The sequence below is a fragment of the Prionailurus viverrinus genome, chromosome A1 (assembly GCF_022837055.1).
Source record: "Prionailurus viverrinus isolate Anna chromosome A1, UM_Priviv_1.0, whole genome shotgun sequence".
Taxonomy (NCBI): domain Eukaryota; kingdom Metazoa; phylum Chordata; class Mammalia; order Carnivora; family Felidae; genus Prionailurus; species Prionailurus viverrinus.
The window spans coordinates 190363505-190386590 of NC_062561.1; the positions used below are offsets into that span (position 1 = coordinate 190363505).

Here is a 23086-nt window from a genome sequence, read left to right on the forward strand (position 1 = left end):
TCTTATGGTGTGGAAAACCTGAAAGAGCTCCTTATGGCCTACCAGATAAAGTTCTTATATGACACTCAAGGCCAGTATGTTACTCATGGTTACTCTTCAGTACTTTCCTCCTAGTGTATAAGCTCTGCTCTCCACAAACTGTATTATTCAACCTTATTTGAACACATCATGTCCTTTTATAGCTCTTGCCTTTGCTCATGCTGTTCCTTTTGCCTGGGATGCTTTTCCCACCCTTTTCAGTAGAAAAATTCTATTTATCCTTATACTTTCAACTTAAATATGACTTCTTTGATAAATGTGTCCTTGACTCCACTACAGAGAATTATTGTTTTCCTTCCTCTGTGCTGATTACAGGGCTGGTTCCCCCCTGGATTATGTACTCCTCAAAGGGTATATCATGGTGCCTAGAAGAGTTTTTCCAACTCAGTTGTCTCTAGCTGGGGATACACAGGAAACTGGGCTTGGGTTGTAATTGTCTTTCTTTTTATCTTCTTCATCATACAACTTTATATACAGCAAAAAATCCAGTTTTATTGGATTAAGCAATGTAAAATATCCCAAGTCTGGGAAAGAATCCCATCTTAATTAGGTGTTTCTTACTTTTTCCTTTGTTCCCATCTGGTCACAGGATTTATATTGTTTTAAAACACTTGTGTCTTCTCCAGGCAGAGCTCTATTTTAGAGTGATATTTGAGAATTAGAGGTGATGAATTCTCTGAACTATAATTTCAAATTAGTTTAAGTGAAAGAAAGGCTGAAGCCCAGGGACAAGTGAAGCATACTTGATGTTCTCCTAGAATACTGCATCTTATTTATCATGTTGTTTTGAAATCTGTGTCTTTCTGCCCCTCTAGATCTGGGAGTTCTTGAGAGTGGGAAATATGTGAATAGTCTAATTCTGTATTCCCCACATCTGCCCTTATTTCTAGCACATGGCAGGTATTCTATTAATGGTAATAATAACTGCCTGTTAAGTGTTTATTATGTGCTAAGCACTGTACAAATAGCACCACATCAAATCTTCCCTTTATAGATAAGGAAAACTTAAAGAATGTAAGTGACTTTTCCAAAAGGCATGTCACTGGGGCACCTGGGTGGCTCAGTTGGTTGAGTGTCCATCTCTTGATTTTAGCTCAGATCATGATCCCACAGTCATGGGATCAAGCCCTGTGTCAGGCTCCATGCTGAGTGTGAAGTGCACTTAAGATTCTCTTTCTCCCTCTGCCCTTCTCCCCTACTTGCGTGCTCTCTCTCTAAAAAACCAAAAAAAAAAAAACAAAAACCCAAAAAACAAACAAACAAAAACCCCAAAAAACAAAAGGTATATCACTGGTCAGTGATGTAGCCTGGATGCAAATCTAGCTTTGTTTACTCCAAAAGGGAAGAAGAATGTGCTGTTAGAGAAATGCAAGTCAGATGAAGTCTGGGGTAGGTGACAGAGGTTTCTCTATGGGATATGTGTTAAGACATATGCAAGACATATAAGGAAAGGACTAGAACAGATTGCAGATAGAAGGGGCTATGGAGAGCAAGTAACGCATAGGAAAAGTCCTGGGGGCCAAAATTATTAGAGGCCTGTTCTGGAAGCCTAACTTGGCTGGTCTAGCAAAGAGGTTAAGAACAGGGCTCCAGAGTCAAACTGCTTGGGTTTTCACTCCTCGGTTCTGCGGATTTAGGCAAGATACTTAACTCTTCTAAGTCTCAGGTTCCTCTCTGTGCAATGGGAATAACAGTAGCTATTCACTGTAGGGTTGTGGTAAAGATTAGATAGGTTAATCCATGTAAAGTGCTTGGCACATAGTAAGTCCTTAGGAGGCGTTTAGCTAATGTTGCTGCTACAATAATTATTGTTGGAAGAAAAGAAACACATAAATGAATGCAACAGGAGTGCCGTGGGGTATTTTAAATTTGAGGGAACCATTTAACACTGTAAGTCTATTGGATACCACGCAAATTACTAGTTCAAGGTAGTGCATATCTTAACATTAGATTGCACTGCATTCCTTGTCATAGTGCCATAGCTTTGCAAAGCTTAGTTATCAGCAATTACTGTGATCAGATGGAAGTCTCATGTAAAAATTAATGCAGAAGAGGAAAGAGGGTGGTGGTATCCAGTCTTATTCCAAAATTTAAGAAGGTATGCAGTGCTCGACAGAAGCACACATCCCATTAGAAAGTAACTGTGATTGTTTTAGAATGAAATAAAAATATTACTATATTATTTTTTCTTCCAATTTCTTTGTATTGTTTTTCAAATGGCTGCTATGTTGTTAGGATATAAATATTAGGCGGTTTGGACCTAAGTAGTTAATAAACAGAGCTGCTGAGCATTTCTTTCCACTTGGAGGTGCTGTGGAAAGATTGCTGAGCTGCCCAAGGTGCTATGAGTGGAGAAAGTCTGAGAAGCTCTGGAGTAGATAATGAATAAAGATATAATCACAACATATGTGTGTTAAGGCTACAGAGAAAAGGGTTCTGACTCTGCTAAGGTAGAGGAGACTTGAGTCTGAAGCTAATGATACACAGCAATAATAATCATGTAAGTCAGGTCAATACTGAAAATGGCTGACTTCATTTATTTTATATCAAGATGCCATTTAGTTGGACTGTAGGCTGATGATAACGTCTAGGCTTATCTGCAAAGCCATTGTAGCTCTCTTGGTAACATACTTGTTATAAGTGCTCTTTAACTTATTAAAATACTACCGAATAATCAGTTAATCCTCTAATCCCTATTCCTGTCTTATTAGTGGATTAATGGATTATTTGGAGTCACTTTTCTTGGGACTTTTTCCCCTCTCAATCTGTCTAGAGAATCCTGCTATAACATCATTATCCAGCTCTTCTGAAACCTGTCCGCCGGTTTAGAGGAAGCAGCTCTGTGAACAGTAGGAGTAATTTTTTGAGTTGTCTCATAAAACCATGATATTAACAATCACAAGTAGGACCTTAGCCCAGAACTCTGTGCTTGGTTAGTGCGGGGCTCAGAGAAGGGTTTTTTAGCTTTGGAGTCGAGACTTGGTGCTGTTCCCTGCTGAGAGCCATAAGTTACTGGTAGCTTGTTCTAGGAGAGTAATAAGTATTGTTGTTTAGCAATTGTGTTGTTGAAATTCAGCTCCACTATGTCTGACAGTATTTATCTAAAATACTTTCCCTGGTGCGTGTTCAAGTTCCAGTAAACCGTGTCTTATTGTGCGACCTTTTCATTTTCCAGTGAAAAGGGATCAGCTCGTCAGATAAAAGCTACAAGCCAGAGTACAGGAAAAATGCGTGCTCAGAAAATCCAAGCATGATTGAAAACAAGATGTGTTAAATCAATGCGGTTTATCGCCTGCCTATTCCCGGCAATTGCTGTTCTAAGCTCATTCTGAACACACACTGGATGATAAAACTACGGTGTCAAGCACTCGCTGGGGTGGGAACGCAAGAAAACATGTTTATCAGACAGGCTGTGTGATTTTACCCCCTTGATAACAGTTATTGTCAAAACTCTTTGGAAAGAAATCTGAAGAACAATTATAGAAGGAATATTACTCCTGTTATATCAGAAGATATGCCAGTCGGGAAGAAAATTATAGATTTATCCTTAAATGCTAAGAAAGAAAGACTGTGTTGGCTTTCAATACTTAAACACCATCATCAATTACATGGTGAAAATCATCCTTCTCTTCTAGTTCAAATGAGCAAATCTGGCTTTGGAAACCTAATCACGAATGATCTTTTTTTTTTTTTAATCATAAAGTGAAAAGGATTGAAAGGCAAAAAAAAAAATCATGAAGATCTTTAAGCTTCTGTTTGCTTGAGGGATTTAATTCTAGTTTTAAACTTGTATCAAATTTGGAAATCTAAATTAAGACTCCTGAAAGGCCAAGCTGTTCAGAGCACATCATAGGCAATAACAGGGGCAACTTTTCTCATCAACTTTATTACAATTAGAGAGCAGTACAGTTTTCCCTAATTATTGTACATTCACCTACTTCCCATTTTAGACAGAGCTTAACCCTCCAGGGCGATAAGGGGGTCTGTTTATGGAGAGTTGTTCCACTTCTGTCAGTGACTTCTCGCCAAGAATCATCTAGAAAATACCAACTGGTTGTGACATGAAATTAGTGGGTTTTATGTATCTTAACAGCATTCTGTGTTCTCTTTTTCCCAAAGGACAAATCAACCTTTGAGAGCCCAACTCAAACATGACAGAAAACTCAGCTTTTTGGTCATTTGTGGGAAAAGTTTCAAATACGAGGGTGGCCTCCCCCGAGAGGGTTCGTGTTTGTCGACGGCTGAGTCATAAGTGGCCAAGTCAGGCTAAGTGACTTGCTCACCTGTACAAAGTCAGGGGTCTGTGCATGAGGGTTCTTCTTCAGAGCAGGTTTCCATTTCACAGATACTGAGTGACAAAGAAGCCATTTAATGGATTTGCTAGCAGAACTTGTCAATATGTTGCAAATTGGGATTCATTAATATTAAAATAAAGTAGTCATCCTGGAAGAGTAAGTAAAGCACCGAGGCTTTTGTTCTGATTTATACAGTTAGCACTGTCTGTGCCTCAGTTTCTCAAATCCCAATTGGGAGCGATGATTTTTGACATTTATGGCACAGCATATTGAAGGAATCACTGAGATAATGTCTATAAAGCACTTGATATTACTGGGAAAACAGTATTATGTGACCTCAGGGTATGTTTAAAATGACACCTCAACAAGTAATCATTATGATTATTAACATCTATTAAAAGTCTTCAGAGGTCCTTATAACTTAGAGAATAACTGAGGTTCAGGATGTAAAAACTTAAAAATTAGTTGTAACCTAAGTGTAAATTGGTATACATTTTGTAAAGGATAGTTAGGAAATATATGTATCAAAAGACTTGAAAATGTGCATATTCTTTTATCTAAGAATCTCTCCTATTTTTCAATATAGTACTTCTTACATCAGTGAAAATTTGCAGGGGTTGGGGGGGAAGCATACACCCCCATTAACAGAGGATTTGTTACATAAATTATGGCCATCTATATAATGCAATATGCCATGACCCCTGGAAAGATTGAGGTGGATATAAATATGTATATAATCTGTATTTATATAAAACAGTATTGCGAAAATGTCTGAAAGCGTGGGTACTAATATAAGTAGTGGTTACATATGAATAGGAGTATCATGGGGTATTGTTTTTTCCTCTTTTTTGTGTTTCTTTTGTATTTTTTATACAATAAGAATGTATTACTTTTTGAGAAACACTAAAGCTGTTTCCATTTTAAAAAAACAAAAGTATGTCGGTCAACTCTTTCTTCCGGCTTTTGATTGCTCTTGCTTGTGGAAGAGTTCTTAATTTCTAAAGGTACATAAGCTCTTTGCATTCCAGCTGACAGCCCTCAGGGTCTTCCAGCTCTTTCTCCAGGAGCCCCAGCACGTCATCATCCTGGGCTTTGATCCGCTTCCCCCCGCCCCCTCACTTTCCTCTCTTCAGTTTGTACCTCGTAGGTACCCCTGGCCCCACTCTTTGTGGAAAGGACTTAGCCACACAAGCCAACTAGTACCTCTGATTGTACCTTTGGTAGAGAGAGAGAAGTAGTAATTCCTTTGCTTGGTTTTTGAGTCTCAGACTTTTTGCCACACATCAAGAAGTTTGAAAACTACAAATAAGAAGTCAGGGCGTGTTCAAACCCAGTTTGGAAATTTTCCTTTGGCTCCTATGTTGTATATTCTGCCCATGCTGGCTTCATCCTGACACCCTCCTGGTTCAGTTACAGCTTCTGCAGCGCGGTGAGCCTCTTCCCAAACCTCTCCCGAACCTGACTGGCGCCTGAGGCAGGGAACTGGGTTGTAAAAGTATTTCACATTGAAAGCAGGGCTCTGCTTGCAGGGGATTTGGTTTTAGGTTTCTTAAAGAGTGTGTCGCTCACTTCCACAGAAGAGAAGACCGGAATACTGTTCATGCGCTAAACATCTAGGAAGATAATGAAATATCTAAGTGACTGGAAATGCAACAGATTTCTTCATTAACCATATTTCTGGCTCTTGTTTAGGTTTCTGGTTGATTTTTCGGTTTATATATTTTAAAGTCAGTCTTCAAGATAGGTTTGTGAAGATAACTTGCTGTTTTATTGTTTACCTCTAGTTGTTAATTTAGTGACTGAGGGAAAAATGGGGCCATTATGGAACAAAAAGGCTCGCCTAACACATATGTAATAACTCTCATGCCCAGAATGGATCTGCCTTGAAGGGAAATGCTCTGCTGTTACTCCTTTAGTTCAAATATAGAGTAGTCACCAGGGAAGCTCGGAGACCCAGGTGCTGGTTTTATCATTGCCTGTGCTATGAGGTTTTATTTATTACTTGGCATAGAGTCTAGATATTTGTTTGGACATTAAATGGCAATAGAATATAAATATTACCTTCCTAATATCTGCATTTCTTTTTATTTCCAGTCAAAATGACATCATGTCACACAACCATTAAAAAAAGGAAATTAAAACCCCAGAAATATGTTAAAGCGCTGCAGCGAGTCTCTGAGCTATAAAAGCAGGGGAACTCTGCACTAACATTGGAATGGCACCGAAAGAGCTTTTCCTGTGCTGTTTGGGAACACAGCTCTCCAGCCCCTCATTTCCATTGTTTCCAGGAATTAAGTATTCAAGAAGTTCAGAAGGACAGAGGAGTGATTTCTCTAAAAAGAAACTCTGAAAAGAGAAAAGTCAGTTTTCATAACTGAGAATGCATCCTTCCTGACTATAAAATTTTAATTTGCAAATAAATCCCCTTAGAGAGAATTTCCTTACTTGATGTGTGTGAAGTGGATTTAAAAAAAGACTAAAGGCATGAAAAGGCCACAAATGGCATTTAGTTACAATTTACTCATTACAGATGTTTTGAATGGATTTTGTAATTTTTTTTTTTTTGAGAGAGAGCATGTGCACGCGTGCACATCAGTGGGAGAGGGGGCAGAGGGAGAAAGGGAGAGACAGAGAGAGAGAGAGAGAGAGAGAGAACCCCAAGCAGACTCCCTGCTGAGTGCAGAGCCCAACACAGGGCTCAGTCCCACGACCCTGGGATCATGACCTGAGCCAAAATCAAGAGATGGATGTTCACCTGAGTCACCCAGGTGCCCCTGGATTTTGTAATCTTGTCATTAGTATTCGTGCATAAAATCTAATTGCATTATTTTAAATGTTCTTTGCATATAGCATTTCATGCTGCATGAACACTTGGACACTGTAAATAATAGTTTTGTATTATCAGAGCTGTTCTGTCTTGACCAGGACCTCAGTTGAAGCCCAAAGAAGGGCTCTGCTTAGATTGGTTCTGCATAGAAAGTTACTGATTTCCTCTGGGGGAGTTTGAGATTGTGAGACCGGGAAAGCCAGCCCCCACAGCCATTTATAAACAGTTCCAACACAAGGCCAGATGTAGGGGTTTGATTTTTTTTTTTAACTATTTAATTAACTTTTACTCTTTGAAAAGTAATGACTTTGATGCCCCTGAAATGCCGACCAGTTCATCAGTCTTTTGGGGCTGGATGTCATATTTCTTTCAGAAAGTTTGTTTTTAAGGGCTTTTGGTTTTGTGACACAAAACAGTTAATTCCTACAAATGCCATCTGGATGCATGGTGGGCACTAAAAATGATGATTGAGTCAATGGAGAATTTCCTATAATGTGGAATTTTTCAGATGCCTACATTGCTCCCATTCTACTGTGATGATTTAAAAATTGGGGCTTTTTCAATTTGGGATTACAGGTTTTTCTAGACCTCTGAGCCTCCCTTATTCTGCTACTGTCCCTGCCTGGTTTCAGATGACACCCTCCAAAGCCCTTTTCAGAGAACATGGACTAGGTATTTGGAAGCGGAGTCACAAAATGCTCTCTCATCCTTGCCTTCCTGTTGCCATTTATAGCTTCATCTGTTTTTCTTTTTTCAACCTAAGATGCTCATGCTTCTTTATTTGTGGTTAATTATGCCCAATTAAGTTTTTCTTTCTTTCTCTACTAGATTCTCAGAATTGTCCTAAGTTTTAGGGGGAAAATTGATTAGTCCCATTTCTACTGGTGCCCCCTGAGCCCTGTGCTTGAATACAATGAGGTCACTTTGTTGAAGGATTAACTTTATATTACATTCTTGCAGAGTAGACGTATGTCCCTAAGGTACGACTACCCCCACTGATGAAATAAATATACCATTCTTTATGATTCCTCCTCGTTACCCTCTTTGTTGATTTTCAGAGAGTTTATGAATAGTCACATATTTATACAACTGGCCAAAAGTATACTACTTATTTTTCTTATAGTCTGTAATAACCTATGCAAGGTTATTAAAGGGTATACAGACCCCTTTTAAGGCATAGTTTCTTATGTCATTACTTTATACAAGGAGGTCACATTCCATCTCGGCAACAATCTCTTGCTCTTAACCTTTTTCTCTGATTATAAAAGTAATATATGTTCATTGTGGAAAATTCAGAGAATGTACAGCACAAAGAGAAGGAAGAAAAGCACTTTAAGACCCACTTTTTGGAAATAACTACTGTTAAGCAGTTTATATATAGACATATTTTCTTTATTCTATGTATGTTCATTTTTTAAAAAGTAACCATATTGTATATATGGTCCTGTAATCTGCTTGTTAACCTAGCCGTATATTATTTGTCAGTAAATAATTTTTTTTCCCTGTAGCATTGCTTTTGAGGACTGCATCATATTCCATCCCATGGGTATGCCATGATTTTACCATCCTCCTCCCTAGCCACTTAATCTGTTTTTAGGGGGTTTTGCTTTGTTTTGTTTTAAGTAACAATCTTTATCAGATGACCCTTCTCATTCAGTAATCCTTTTTTTATTTTACTCTAGTCAATGCAATGAGAGAACTCATCAGGCACATTTGAATTTAAGACAATGAGCTTTGTCTTGCATATTTTTAATGCTGTCTTTGTCTATAGCACTGGACCACACCTTGTAATGGTCTATACCTAAATTAAGGGCAGGTTAATATATTGAAACATGTGAGTGCAGAGCAAGTCATAAAGGCATGGGAAATAAATTAAAAGCCTTTATCTAACTATCTGAAATACATCCCTTCACATAGTATACTTCCATAGAGTAGATGCTTATTTCCCTTGAATAATGAGTTTAATATATCTTAATTACGTTTTGTGGCAGCAGAATGACTTCTCCTCAGCTCTTTAGCTGTTAGTTCCATATGATATTTGAATTGGCTCTTTTAACTGCAGATACTAAGTGTTGGTCATTCTGCTGTGAGTTGGCTGTATGGACAGAGAAACACATCCTCCCCTCATAATGTCAGACATTCATTCATTTAACAATCACCCGTTTCTTGACATGGTAGGAATCAATTCATTATGCAAACAACTGCAGGAACAGGTCAACAATTCAAGTTTTATTGGTGGCTTAGCCTGAAAAACAAAAACAAGAATTAGAATTCAGATATTAAAATGATACACTTAATTGTTTAAAGCTGTTTTTACGGTTAAACATCTTGGATGGCAATTAGTAATATGGGTGGAGGATGGATGTGACATATATCTTAAACCTAGGTGCTCATTCCTGTCCCTCTCATGCATTTCTTGATTAAATACCATGGATTTTACGAGTAACAGCTTCCCTGCATGAAGAGTTCTATGGCTTTTTCCTCTACATGTCTAATTTGAAAAAAGAATTCTTCTCAAGGGTTTAGAAAGTAATTCATAAAATGGGAGGAATAATAAATATTGTGCCTTAACTCATATACTAGTATGGATAGAAAGATTTGGTACACCTGGGTATAATTTTAGTTAATTTCCACAAGAGACAGGTTGAAAGTTTACTGTTTGGAAGCTGGGGAAAGGGGGAGAAGATGGCTAAATCTCATATTTGTAAAAATGATTACATTGTCTTAAATGAAAATGCTACTCTATTAACAACTTCAATAAGCATTGCATTTGGGAAAATCTTTTCAATAAAAAGTTACCTGAAGTTCACTCCAACTTAAAATATACAAGTGAGGAAAAAGTACTTACTCTGATTTATGTGTCTTTTGGAGGTGTAATTATTGGCTTTTTACTCACCTATGTAAAACAATGTACTTTTGTAAATGGATTTCTGGCCACTTTACGCAGCTTTTTTTTTTTTTTTTGCCTTTTTTTTTTTTTTTTGCCTTTTTTTTTTCCCTACATAAAAAGTAAGCACTGTCAATCAAGGAATTTTAAGGTTTATTTCCTCTTTAGAAATGATTGATAGCCTTTTAGATTTACAAGTTGACAAGTTAAAGGGTTCTATTGGTATAATTATGTACTAAATTCACAGTCTTTCAATTTAAATGTCCTTTTAAAACCACAAGATTATCATACCTGTATTTTGAAAAGTGGGCCAGTCAGTTTGGGTTGGTATACAAATTGCTTCCATTAGCCTTGGGACCTATTTGAATTTAATACAGTTTTTTAAAGTTAGTAGTAGTATGAATCTTACTTTTGAAATTTAGGTTAATGGAAATGCATTTTAAGTAAAGCATGTGGCAACTTGTTTTCTAATGTATAGCTAAATGTCAGAACTACAAAGACTGTCTTTTTACTCGGTGTGGGAGAAAATATGTGGTTGAAAACGTTAGTTACACTAAAAAAGAAAAGAAGAAAAACACCCACCCTCCCACCCACCCATTACTTAGAGGATACGGGGGATGTGGGTAGAGGACTGAGCTGCCATCTTTTCCTGGTCAGGTGAGGAAGGCTGAAGATATTTCATACCTTGAGAAGGAATTTTGAAAATTATAGACCAGAGTCTACTTCGTATCACACTTAATTTAAGGAGGCTTTGAAGAGTGTAGACAATATGAGTACAATAAGGCCCATTGTCTCCAAATATTATCATAGGTTTGTTCTTCTTTTAGTCTTTTTAAGAATTTTTCTTGGAGACCCATATGCTCTATGCTAGTGCTCCACAGAGGCTAGTCTTTTTCCTGAAATAATACTGATGTTAGTGAATGAGTCTGTCATTTTAGATGTGAGGGTGTTGTATCGAGGACGTTTTCAACACCTATCACCTTGCAGACTCTATCAAGTGTAGACTAGGTTTTCTATGCTGAGAAGATCTCATCTCCCTGCCCCTCACCACGTTCTTGCAGGCTTAATCACCACAGAGGCATCGACTTGTGGGGTGTGCTGAGATCTACTACAGATTTTTCAGTTAAGCAAGTACTTGTAATTCTGCTGTTTATAATGTGTGGATACCTTCAGACAAGCCTTTGAGTATTTATTTTGCCCTCAGTTTTTAGCTAGTGGATCCTAAAACTTCATATCAAATACCATTTTACTTTCTATTTTTGATTATGTAAGCAATATAGAATTTGGCCAGAAGAACTGAGTTCAGGAGTCGTTACTAAGGTTCCTACCAATGTTCTTTTGAGTGAGTCCCTGCCTACCATGGTAAATAGCAGAAGTAGACAGTGAAGATGTTCAGCAAGGGGATTGTGCATCTGCTCATCTCGTGATGTAATTCAAAAGTATAAATTAATTTCTGACTTCTAGTTGTTTCCATGCCATCAGTGTAGTTTCTGTTTTATTTAATGAAATTGTCCTAATCCTGTGACTTCTTCCTTGCAGCGCTCAATGAACCCACCATCGATTATGGTTTCCAGAGGTTACAGAAGGTCATTCCTCGGCACCCTGGCGACCCCGAGCGTTTGCCAAAGGTCAGGATTCTTCTTTTTGGGGTTACAGTCTCTGTAACTTGACTTGAGTTTAGGTGATTAGCAGAAAACTTTGCTATTGATGAAATTAGCTCATAGGTGAACAACGCAACATTTTTGTCTTTTGTGTGTTTGGTACTATAATGTAAACAATAATAAAAGTAGCAAGCATTTATGTGCCAGGTAGTGTTATTCTTATTTTTACATTTATTATGTCATTTCTTCCTTTCAAAAACCCTCTGAGTTGGTACTTTTATTTTAGAGAAGAAAATAATCAAGCAAGGAGAGGTTAAATCATTTGCCCAAGGTCACAAGCATGTAAATTGCTAAACTGAGATTCAAATCTATACAACCTGGCTCCAAAGTCCAGGTTATTAATCATTGCATCATATCAGTTCTTAAGAGGAAAGAGAACACTGGCTTTCTACCTATGCAAGGATTTATACCTATCCCTAATGCAGCTAGAACTCAAAAGAAACATATTGGTAGATCTTGCAACTGGACAAATAAGACAGAGCCTTTTACCTCCAGAGGCATCCTACCTAATTGGAAATAAGGTATAAAAGTGTGAGAAATTAAACAAAAATTCAAGAGTAGTATATGTCATGCAGCAATACACTGAGACTGCCAATACAGAAAGTAGGAAATTCACATATTGACTTCTATTCTGTACCTGTTGTCAATAGCAGGGGTATTCTCATCTCTGTACCCGAGGAACACGGGCCTTGTGTCACAGAGATCACTATACACAACTAGTCACTAGAGGAAGTAATAGATACATTTAACCAAAGTGCAACCAAAGTCCTGTGAGGACTCCGAATAGAGAACAATTAAATAAGTTCAAAATACAGAATTAGTGGAACTACCATTCACCATTTACTGACAGCAAAATAAAGTTTCATTTATTACACAAATGGAAACTATTATAAATTAAATGAGTAGATGAGAGGTGCTCTCCTTGCTGCAATAAGGCTGGAGATATGTCACTTCTGAGTCTGTTTTGCCTCATAAAACACTTACGAAAATGAAGTTGGCGTCCTTCTTAGCTCAACAAACTTCTTCGGGGGATTGGCTTACTGCCAGATCCTACCTGTGTGCCTGGTACCCTGTCAGAACAGACCTTGCCCAGGAGAAAAGTGCCCCCCCCCCAGATTGTTGCATAAATGAGAGGAGCCAGTAGAGGAGAGGAGGGACACTACCTGACTGAAGAGAGGAAGAACTGTGACCAGCAAGAATGGGAGTTCTCTATCTAGACCTGGGGGAAGAAGCACACAGCCTCAGTCTCTAGCTCTGGCTTCCAGGAACAGCCTTGCTTCCGCCCAGTGTTGTGGACCTTACTGAAAGCGTTTCACCTCAGGAGGAAACCATGTGGTATGTCCGACTGTTCATATCCTTGTCTTTGAAACAGGCCTCCATCATACACATCCTTCTCTTTCACCTGACTTAGTGAACGGCAGTCTCCGTCTGTAGTATAGATGTGCCTCGGAGAGATTTACTTTCAAGGCCCTCTGTCTAGCAAGAACCTAGCTCCCATGCATTTCCTGTGGGATTATAATTGGTAATTTTATAGCACAATGATATAAATGATGTGTGTCCACCCAGTGGTCAGTGCCTGAGGTGTCTCAGTGGTAGAAAGAAGACATGGGCACAATGACAGACTTGTCTTAATTTTTCCTTTTGGGCACAGTCTTCACTTTACACGTGGCAATTGATGTCTCTAGAGTCTGCTGAAGGACCTGGAGAGTCCGATTGGCAGGGGTTGAACTCGGAGCAAGGACATTTACTAGCTATGCAGCAGGGGCCAAAATTCTTGTTCCCCCCCCCCCCAAATTCTTTGCCTCTGTGCCTCAGTTTCCTTCTCTATCAAATGGAGATGGTAATATTTTCCACTTTTTCTGATAGTTATTTCAACCAGTTATTTAGTACTCAACAAAAGGTAGCTACGATTATCTGAAGGTGAGTAAGAGTGGGATTGTTGCTTCTTAGGGCTCTTCCATCCAATCTCTGCAGAGCAGGAAATCCTAATCCTGGTGGCAGTTGAATGTATGATTCATCTTCTGTGCCTCAGTTTCTTCATCTATAAAGTGGGGACAATAATTGCGCTGACTTCCCGGGGATCACGTAAGGACAAAAAGACGTAATCCTGTGGCTGCACTCTAGCACAGCTATCTGGCTCACAGTTGCTTCTCTGTAAATATTTATTGAAAAATGGAAGATAAATCTGATTTAACGATTGAGGTCTAAAGAAGCCAGGAGGTACTTTTCTTATTCATAATGAAATAAGAGAAATAGGCATATAGGGCTTATTTTTGTGTACTTTTAAAACCATTTTTAAAGTTGCACATCACATTCAGAAATGTTGAACAAATAGCACAGGCACGTGTCACTGCATCCCCGGTGGCCTGATGGTGAAGTTCCCAGCCCTCTTTTCCTGGGTTTGGGAGGAGTAATCAGGACACAATGGATTTGTGTGCTGAGGAAACACTCCGCAGCCTGCATCTAGCCACTTGACTGCTCAAGGGCTCTGGCCGGAGCCGCCCCAGGAAGTTCTCTGTGTGACTCAGACCAGAGTGGCTGTTCTCCTGGCTCTGAATGTTAAGGTGGAGGGAGAGTTCAAGAGCAGGGTCAGGAAGTGGTGGATGGAGCCAGCTCGAGGTATTCCTGTGGACTTGGGAGATTTATACTCAGGCTGTCCATTGTTAGGGGGATAAAAACGGGCTCCGCCTTTCTTAGAATCATGGTCAGTGTTTGTCAAACAGGAGTGTTTCAGTGAGCCATGGACCACACACCTTAAAAAACAAACTGCACTTTATTAAACCCATGTGTTTGTGAATAGACAAAGCTAGATTCATACAACCACCCACATATTCTGTCAAATGAAACTGCTCCAAAGACCAAGCAGACAGCTTTCCATAATAATATGCCTTTGTATACTGGCTTGTGCTTTTTCAAAGAACTTGTACATGTTTTGTTTTATTGGAGCCCCTCTTATGAGAGAAGTCGGGAAAATAGACATCATTCCCATTTACCAAATGAGAAAACAGGAGCAAGATGAACCCTTCTCTGTCAACTATTTTGTTCCTGAAAGTCACCATTAGTGATAGTGGCTGTACGCACACATTTAAAACAGTATAATTATCCTAAGTCCAGGTGTTATTTGGTTTCCTTTTTCAGATGCGCAGGGAGAAAGGTGGACTAAGATTTTAAATGGAACCGTTCTGTTCTGTTTCATACAAACTTGCCTCCCTCTCTGGATCCTGGCAGGAGGGAGAAGAGCACGTGATGGACTTTGGGGTGAAGGTTGACTCTTCATGTAATGTGGCGGTGAGGGGATGGGGACTGTGGTCAGTCAGAGACCGTGAGAGGCAGGCATGTATGACGCAATCCAGAAGCACTGAACAAGGAGTTCTCTCTGTTTTGAAGGCCAGCGGTGTCTCCACCCTCTTTCAGTGTATTAGTTGTCTTCCTGAGTGGGCAGTGAGCATTAGCACAGAGGCGTGGAGAGTGGACCAAACCTCACCGGCATTCTGTGTGTTGCCAGTGAGTCCCAGGGAGCACGTAGTGTCACTTCATGCCCAAGGTGTGCCGGGCACTGCTCTATCAAGGTGTTCAGAGAGCACAGAGGCCGAGAGAGTGAGCTCTCAGCTCAGACAGATATGGAGTTGGCAAACCAGATCCACTGCTCTGTGCAGTGACTCAGCCTTTCCAGCCTCTGTTTTCTCTTCCTCAACGCATGGTTGCTGTTGGGCATTGGTGAGATAATTTAGGCGAGGAGGCCTCTCTGGTATCTAGCAAGACTCCAGTACGCAGAGGCCACAGGCCCTGCAAGGCAGGGACTCCCCACTCCACAGGAGCCAGAGGCCCAGAGGGCTGGCGACTTGCCCGACTCCACAGCTAACAAGTGGGAAGACTAAAATTCGAGTCCTTGGGCTTGACTGCCTCACTGTCACCATTGCATCATATTCCCACTTTTCCTTCGGATCTGGAAACCCAAATAATTCTGTCTTGAGGTGATTAGCTCCGGTCTCCTATTCCTCGCCTACACCTCTCCCCCATCCTACTTAAACTCTTGCCAGCTTTCTCGCATCATCCCACTGAAGGGGGTTGGCATGGGGACCTCCGTGGGGCAAAAGTGTCTCTACCAGAGCCAGTCCTTCTTTTAGAGAAAATAAAGCAGTTTGAGAAAAGTAACAAAGGCAGCATTTGTGTATTTTGCTTTATGGAGCTGAAAATATCTGGTAAATTGATCCAGTGGGAGTAATAAATACACATTACTTTATCTTGTTCTTCATGTCCTATACCCCTGAGCCTTGATAGAACAACACCACTTAATAGACTTAAAAAAGAGTAATTACACTCATTGGTTGTGTGATTTTTCAGCCCTCCCAGCCCTGCCTGACCTTCTAATTTAGCTCACCGTGTCTAACTAATGCATTTATATTCATCTTTTATGAAGCATGTATAGTACAGAATTGACTTTAGAGCTTTTTTCAAGCTGTCCTCCCAGGTCTCCAATCTGGTTAGTAGTACGGAGAGTGGGAACCATCCATCTCTATACTGTTCACATGTATAGATAACGCATACACAGGGCTCATGGCATTTTTTTATTTTTTATGAAACATAATAAAAAGTATTTATTACATTTTTACTTTAAAGCTTTTATACATTCTAGCATTATTTACAGCTAAACATGCAGGCAAAAGATGCGAGTGTTTTTAAAATGATTACTGTTAATGTTTCTGCTTGTCAGAAGTGCTTAAATTTTCCTGCACTTTGTCTAAAAACTTAGTACTGTTGCCTTTTAAGAACAACACATTTAAAAGATCTTGCAAGTCAGATTTGCAAACACTGCTGACAGTTTGTGATGAATGATATTGCAAAATTTGCAAGATGTTTGTCATTTTGCACAGCTGACATATTAAGGAGCAGATTAAGAAATGCAAAACCCCTATGGAAAACAACTATCCCAAACAAAAACCAAAACAAACCTCAAGCAAACCTTGAACCCAGAGAACACACACACCAGAATCTCTCACCCGGGTTTTCTCTCCCAACTTCCCACTCAGCCAGTGGAACCCAATTGTTCTCAGTGCATTTTCTCTCACCATATGGTCTCCTCATTACCATACACTAAGAGTCCATATGGGAAACTTGTGAAATGAACTGTATTCATTTTAACTGCCAGATGAGCAGCCTTTTGCTTTGCAAGCTTAGCTTAAGTCATCTGCTGTCTTCATGTTGTTATGGCAACACGGCACCAATAAAAAATTCTAATCTACTGTAAGTGATCACAGTATTTTAAGTGCTTGCCTATAACTGCCCTCAAAGGGGAGGAGGGAAGAAGGGTTATATGCTTCCAAAGAGCAAAGGGTTGTTCTTCATTCCAGCAGGTGTCACCAAAGAAGCTGGTGAGATGGGTAGAGGTGCCACCGTGCCCATGTAGGGTAGTAGACGTGGATCGTAAGGGATGTGGATTGCAGAGGGATGGATGGTAGTGAGGACGGACTGTAGACCCTTTGGGAGGGTGGAGAACAAGAAGAAACACTGAAAGTCAAAAACCACAGTTCTTCCAGCAGACATGTTACTCTGCTGGTGCCGTGCAGCCTGCCACAAATAAAACTCTAGATTCTAAACTACACAGGCAACAGATCCTTTTGGTAGCTTCTCCTTCACTGGCATGCGGAAAAATCTCAGCCTCCACTAGTCTGCTCTTCCTGTACATGGGAATTAGTCATTTCCAACACTGTGCTAATTAAGAGCACCTTAAAGTAATGGAAGTAGGCAGCAACATCCTTAAATATAAATCATTTTCACCTCCGTGGGCCACATGATATGTTGCATCTCTGTCGCTCTATCTGTATTGAAAGTGAATGTTTATAGTCTCAGTTCATCAGTTCACATTAGCCTCATGCTGAATATTTAAACACAGAACAATTTGAACACACCATGAAGGAAGACAGTGACTGCACTTTCATTTGGAACAGCAAGGGCTCATCTAATAATAATTTAGTAAATCAGCCATTTAGTGGCTCGGTTGTGCACTGCATTGTGCCAAGTATTATTCAGTTCAACTGTACACTTGCAGAATTGAAATTCAGACTCTCGTCACAGGCACTGTTTTTGCTCAATGGAGAGACAAGACCCAAAATCACCCTCCCTAAAGAGCGTTAGTGTTTAGTGATTTATCATAAATACAGAGCTGGGGCAAAATAAAACCAGAGTCGACTGTATACAATGTATTCTAATTATGCTGTTATTGTTTTAGTCTTTATGCAAAGACTATCAGTGATTCAAAACCTGCAGTTGCATCAGTGAAAATACAAATAAGAAATCTTTGCATAGCCACATTGCCTGTTAGCAGAAAAGGGGGATGAGTAAGGGTTTCAGAAAACGATAAAGAAAAACCTTCCATTTTTGTCTTCCATACCGTGACGCTAGCCACTCTCTCAACTTATTCATTCGTTTATTTTTGTAATTTGAGGAAACTCTATTAACATTATATCCAGGAACCCAAATGACTCTACTCAAACAAAAATACAGAAACAAAAAGCAAATCATATGGTATATTGAACTCTTAGGAAAAGCACAGCTGAGTTTGAATACAAGAAGCATTTTGTCTCTGCATTCTCTTGTTAAACACACAAACTATGGAATGCATACCTTTTCTTCCTCTCTCCCCTTTATCTGCCAGAAACCTTGCGGGCAAATCCCACAACCTGTTTTGATAATGCGCTCAATTTAGAGGCTTGGTGTCCCCTCTACTTTTGCTTCTTTTAGTAGGGTAGTTTAGGGGTGCCTGGGTGGCGCAGTCAGTTAAGCGTCCGACTTCAGCCAGGTCACGATCTCACGGTCCGTGAGTTCGAGCCCCGCGTCAGGCTCTGGGCTGATGGCTCAGAGCCTGGAGCCTGTTTCCGATTCTGTGTCTCCCTCTCTCTCTGCCCCTCCCCCGTTCATGCTCTGTCTCTCTCTGTCCCAAAAATAAATAAACATTGAAAAAAAAAATTTTAGTAGGGGAGTTTAGCTTGATCTATGCACACCTGAAATTGAATATAGAATCGTGTATGTGGTTATGAGTATGCAATTTTTTTAATGTTTATTTATTTTGAGAGAGAGAGAGAGAGGGAGGAAGAGGGAGGGAGAGAGAGCAGGGGCAGGGGCAGAGAGAGAGGGAGAGCAGGATCCACACCGTCAGTGCAGAGCCCGGCTCGGGCCTCGATCTCACGAACCATGAGATCATGACCTGAGCTGAAATCAAGGGTCTGACACTTAACTGACTGAACCACCCAGGTACCCCAATGAGTATGTATTTTTTGAGGGGAGGAAGATTATAGCTTCATTTAAAAGGCCCATGATCCTCACAAAGAGCTATAATTTTCCCTTCTTTGTCTTTAACTGACTTATTTTTCGGTTAAGTTATTCCACTTGTCATTATTATATCAGGCCCATTTCGGAGATGGGACAACTGAGGCTCAGAGAGGCCAAGTAATCTGCTTAAGCTTATGCAGCTGGTAAACGGAGTTTTCTATCTCACCAGACTTCCTCACTGTTAATCTGTTCAGAATCTTTCAGTGCTTATTCAAATAGGACTGCATCTCAAATAGCACTCAAGGCACATAATGCACATATATGAATGCATATAATTTGCCAAAGTTCTCTGGAAAATAAGTGAAGATTATCAATATTATGGCTGGCTATTGCTCAACAAAGCACCAGGTGCTGGCATTAACACTGCTCTACAGATGAGGAAACAGAGGCATGCATTTACAATGCTAGTAAGTGCCAGAGCACGGATTTGAGCCAACTGTATTGAGCTCCAGAGCTAGTATCCCTAAGCTCTGACTCCTAGAATTAAGAAAAAGAATTTGAAGAAAAAAGGCAATTTTGCAAACCAATGCTAAAAAAATCTTCAAGCTTGGCTAGGGATGGGGGTGGGGGGGGTTGGTAGAGGAAGAGGGCAATGGTAGTATGGACTGAAGTTAGCTCACAAAGGGCCGAGCCAAGCAAAAGTGGCAACGTGAATGAAAACATGCACATAGAAACACTGGAGATAATTCTTTTTCTCTTTAGCAGTAGAGTCATTGTCATAGGGACTTGTAATGTCAGTTATTCCAATAGCTGGATTCTGGAACGGAACCTCTTGCAAGTTCTTTTTTAGCACTGAGCTCTTGATGAGGGTAACTGTGTTTATCCTACTTCGTATCACATCCGCTGGGCAGAGGAATCAATGTAATTACTCATTAGTTCAGGGAGAAGTCACAGGAGGAGCAAGGGCTAACTCCTGTTTCCCCCTTACAGTCCAAAATCCTCCTCTTGGACTGAAGCCCTGAGAAAGAGACACTAGGAGGTAGGTCTTCAACCTTGCTCACTATTTTCAGCCTTGAGTTACACTTCAATTAAGCATCAGAGTAATAAGAACTGAGCCCTAGCAGTCTCGAGGCAGTGGATTTTAATTGCAGTTATACTCAGGACCATCTGTAAAGCCTTGAGAATTTACAGTTATCATTCGTCTAGAGGTACATATAATAACCGGTGATGTTGGACAATTTAAGAAGCAAAGCAAACTGTATTTTTGCCTCCCTTAGATATCCTTAAAGTACAACATAGTTCCAACATGCATATATCACTTACTCAAGTTTAACTATACGTACTTGTCCAAATATATAAATATACACATCTGTATACACTCACACCAAACACATACATACACATACCTAGGTATGACAGTAAATTTCTCTGTTTACTCAGTGGTCCTTTGACTTTCAAACTAGATATTTATTCTGCTTTGCCCTAGGGAAAGGGAAGCCACAACCAAAAGACAAAGAGAAACAGAAGTAGTTAATTTTCGGCTTTTGTGTTTCTAAGAGGCCAGGCCTTGGTGACTTAAAAGATTTTCAAGGGTAATTTTGACTCTAGGCAGTTTTTGTTTCATGTGCTGACTTTACAACCCACCCCTGAAAAAGGCACCTCTGTCCATAGCCTTCTCTTTAAGCAGAGACTTTTATCCTGATCAGAAAGTCGATTTCCAAGGCCACTCAGCAGGACCTAACCCAGAGCGTCGGTCTTAAACCAGTACAATGAATTGGAATAAGAAGAGCCGGCCAGAGGTTACCAAGTTCAGCTCTGTACCTCCAAGCAGGTCATATTCACAAGGGTGCAGGCACCATTTTTCACTGTATTTGTGGCGGGAAGCACCCCAGGCTCCCATTCACCAATTACCATGACACCATTTAGAAGAGAATGCCAGGAGACCAAAAAGAGGGGGAAAAGCCATTGTCATAACTCTTCTCAGGAATACCTGGTTTCACAATTTATACTTAACTGCTGACACTTGAAAAGTCGAACATTTTGGTAAAATGAATCAAGCTGTAATGTTTCTTTTATGAGATCCCCTTGCAGGAATGGGAGGTTTGGCACCTTGTGGAGACCAAGCTTAGTTATCCATCATAGTAGTCAGCTGTCCTAGCCAGCTTCTCAGAGGTCACGCGATCGAACCAACAGCTCTTACAACTATATTATTGCTTACGGAACAGTAATTGAGGCACCAGATAAAAATTACCTGGTCTAATAGGCAGCGAACAATTTTCACTCAATAAAATTATAAGCCAAATCATTCATTTCATAACACTCTGGCTAATTTATTTGTTGACCTTTTATTATCCATAGCTCTTCAGTGGTATTAACTGCAACTCAGACAAAATCTCTTGTTCATTTCACTTTCATTGATTTTTTTTTCCATTGAGGCAATAACGGCTGCTTGAAAACAGCCTTTTTCTTTCCACTGTAAAAGTCAATCATGTAAGTTAGTATGTCTTACGTTGGTATAGCTGCCTTAGCTTACAACCCACTTTAATTTCATGTGATTCAGAAGTCTTCTATACCATGTTTGCAACAAAGGCAAAGCTTTCTGCTGTGCCTCTAGCCACATGGCATGATGATACATAATAATATGTTTGAGAAGGAAGAGTGCTCTCATTTAATCTGAACATAAAATCAACTTTAAAATTAGAGAAGGTTCAGAAATCCCCCCACATTTTCTTTAGACTGGGCTAGAAGGACTTCGATGCCTCTTGTATTAATAGCAGTAGACCCTTTCAGATTATTTAATTCCTTTGTTGTGGAAATTTCTGCAGATTTTAATTGTGGCTTGAATTTTATTTTTCTTTAAAGAATATGGGCAATGTGCATGTGCTAGAACATTCAGTAAGCTTCAGCTGAAGCTTCTTATATAATAAAATACCATGAAGTCTTTAGAATGCAAGGTTGTAAAATATAATTGTTACACATTTGGCATTTTATGCCTCCCTAGAAATAACCACTTGCTACCTACACCTCATCTATGCTCCTCCTTTCCATTTCAATTTACTCTAAAGTGGTCCTTAGCCATAATGAGAATGCCCCTTTCAACAGAGACATGTTTAATTATATCGATGCTAGATGTAAGTGACTCTTCTCAGTCATAGGGCTTCTGAGTAAAGAGTGCTTAAAGTGTGGCACAAAAGGTTTCTAATGCTCTATGGTAAGCTCTATTTTGAGTTCATATTACCAGAAAAATGAAAAATTTGAGGAATGTCTCAGAGGATCGGAAACTAAACAGGGCTCAAGTATTATTTTGGTTTGTTTTACTCCTTCCCTCGCTGCCCTCATTATATGATTTTTTAGAATGCAAAGTCTACCATTGTGGAATTTTCCATTTGGCTGAATAAACACGAAGGAAGTTGGGATCTAAAACTACCCTCCACAGAAATTACCTCTCAGTACAACTAGTATTTATTGTTTTGTCCATCCAGCTCTGCAGGAAATGGGCTGTGAGAAACTTCCAATCAATTTTTCAGTTTTCAGGTGTTCCAATCAGCAGTGTTGCCCAGACTTTCAGAAGGAAATGGGGAAAGAGCTAGAACTTAGAGGCTCATGAGCCGAGTACACTGTTCAAAATCTGGACCTATTGGTAAACTCTACAGTGAGAAGGCAAATGAAATTAATGCTGATTGTATTGATAGATGCTTATCGCCTCTAAGCTGGGGTGGGGGAAGCCTCTGCCATTCCACTCCATTTTATGTTGCCGATATTTGGGCCCATTGCATCTTGAATCCCCCGATAAAGCAAAAGAAGATTGGTGATAAAAAGGTGTCAGGGAAATGTGCAGTGACAGAAAGGTATTGTATTTCTTTCTCAGGAATCACCCAAGTTCGGCTTGACTTTGTAGGTTAGCTTCTGTTTTCTTCTACATCCTGCAAAAAGGATGAGCATTGAGAGAGCATAAAGCCAAGCACAGATTGTCCTCACAATTTTCTGAAGTATCCCGGGCCTTAATTTTCAAAGGGCGTTCCCAGAATCTCAAAATCTGATTCTAAAATTTGAAATTAATGTTGTGTTGGTAAGTGGATATTCCTCTGGCTTTATGAGCTGAAATATA

General features: G+C 39.8%; 1 protein-coding gene and 1 long non-coding RNA gene across 9 annotated transcripts in view; one reads left to right on the forward strand and one right to left on the reverse strand.

Annotated features, from left to right (window-relative positions):
- EBF1 (EBF transcription factor 1) overlaps positions 1–23086 on the forward strand; it is a 389683-nt gene that overhangs the window by 346008 nt on the left and 20589 nt on the right. For all 8 annotated transcript variants that reach the window (XM_047872937.1, XM_047873258.1, XM_047873023.1 and 5 more), the window contains exon 11: positions 11588–11676. In XM_047872937.1, coding sequence (XP_047728893.1) covers positions 11588–11676 — 89 coding nt within the window. The remainder of the gene's footprint in view (positions 1–11587; positions 11677–23086) is intronic.
- Positions 8895–23086, reverse strand: part of LOC125174009 (uncharacterized) — a 315362-nt gene continuing 301170 nt past the window's right edge. Inside the window, exons 3-4 of the long non-coding RNA XR_007155229.1 lie at positions 10340–10406; positions 8895–9406 (exon numbers count right to left, since the gene is read on the reverse strand). This is a non-coding gene — a long non-coding RNA (uncharacterized LOC125174009). The remainder of the gene's footprint in view (positions 9407–10339; positions 10407–23086) is intronic.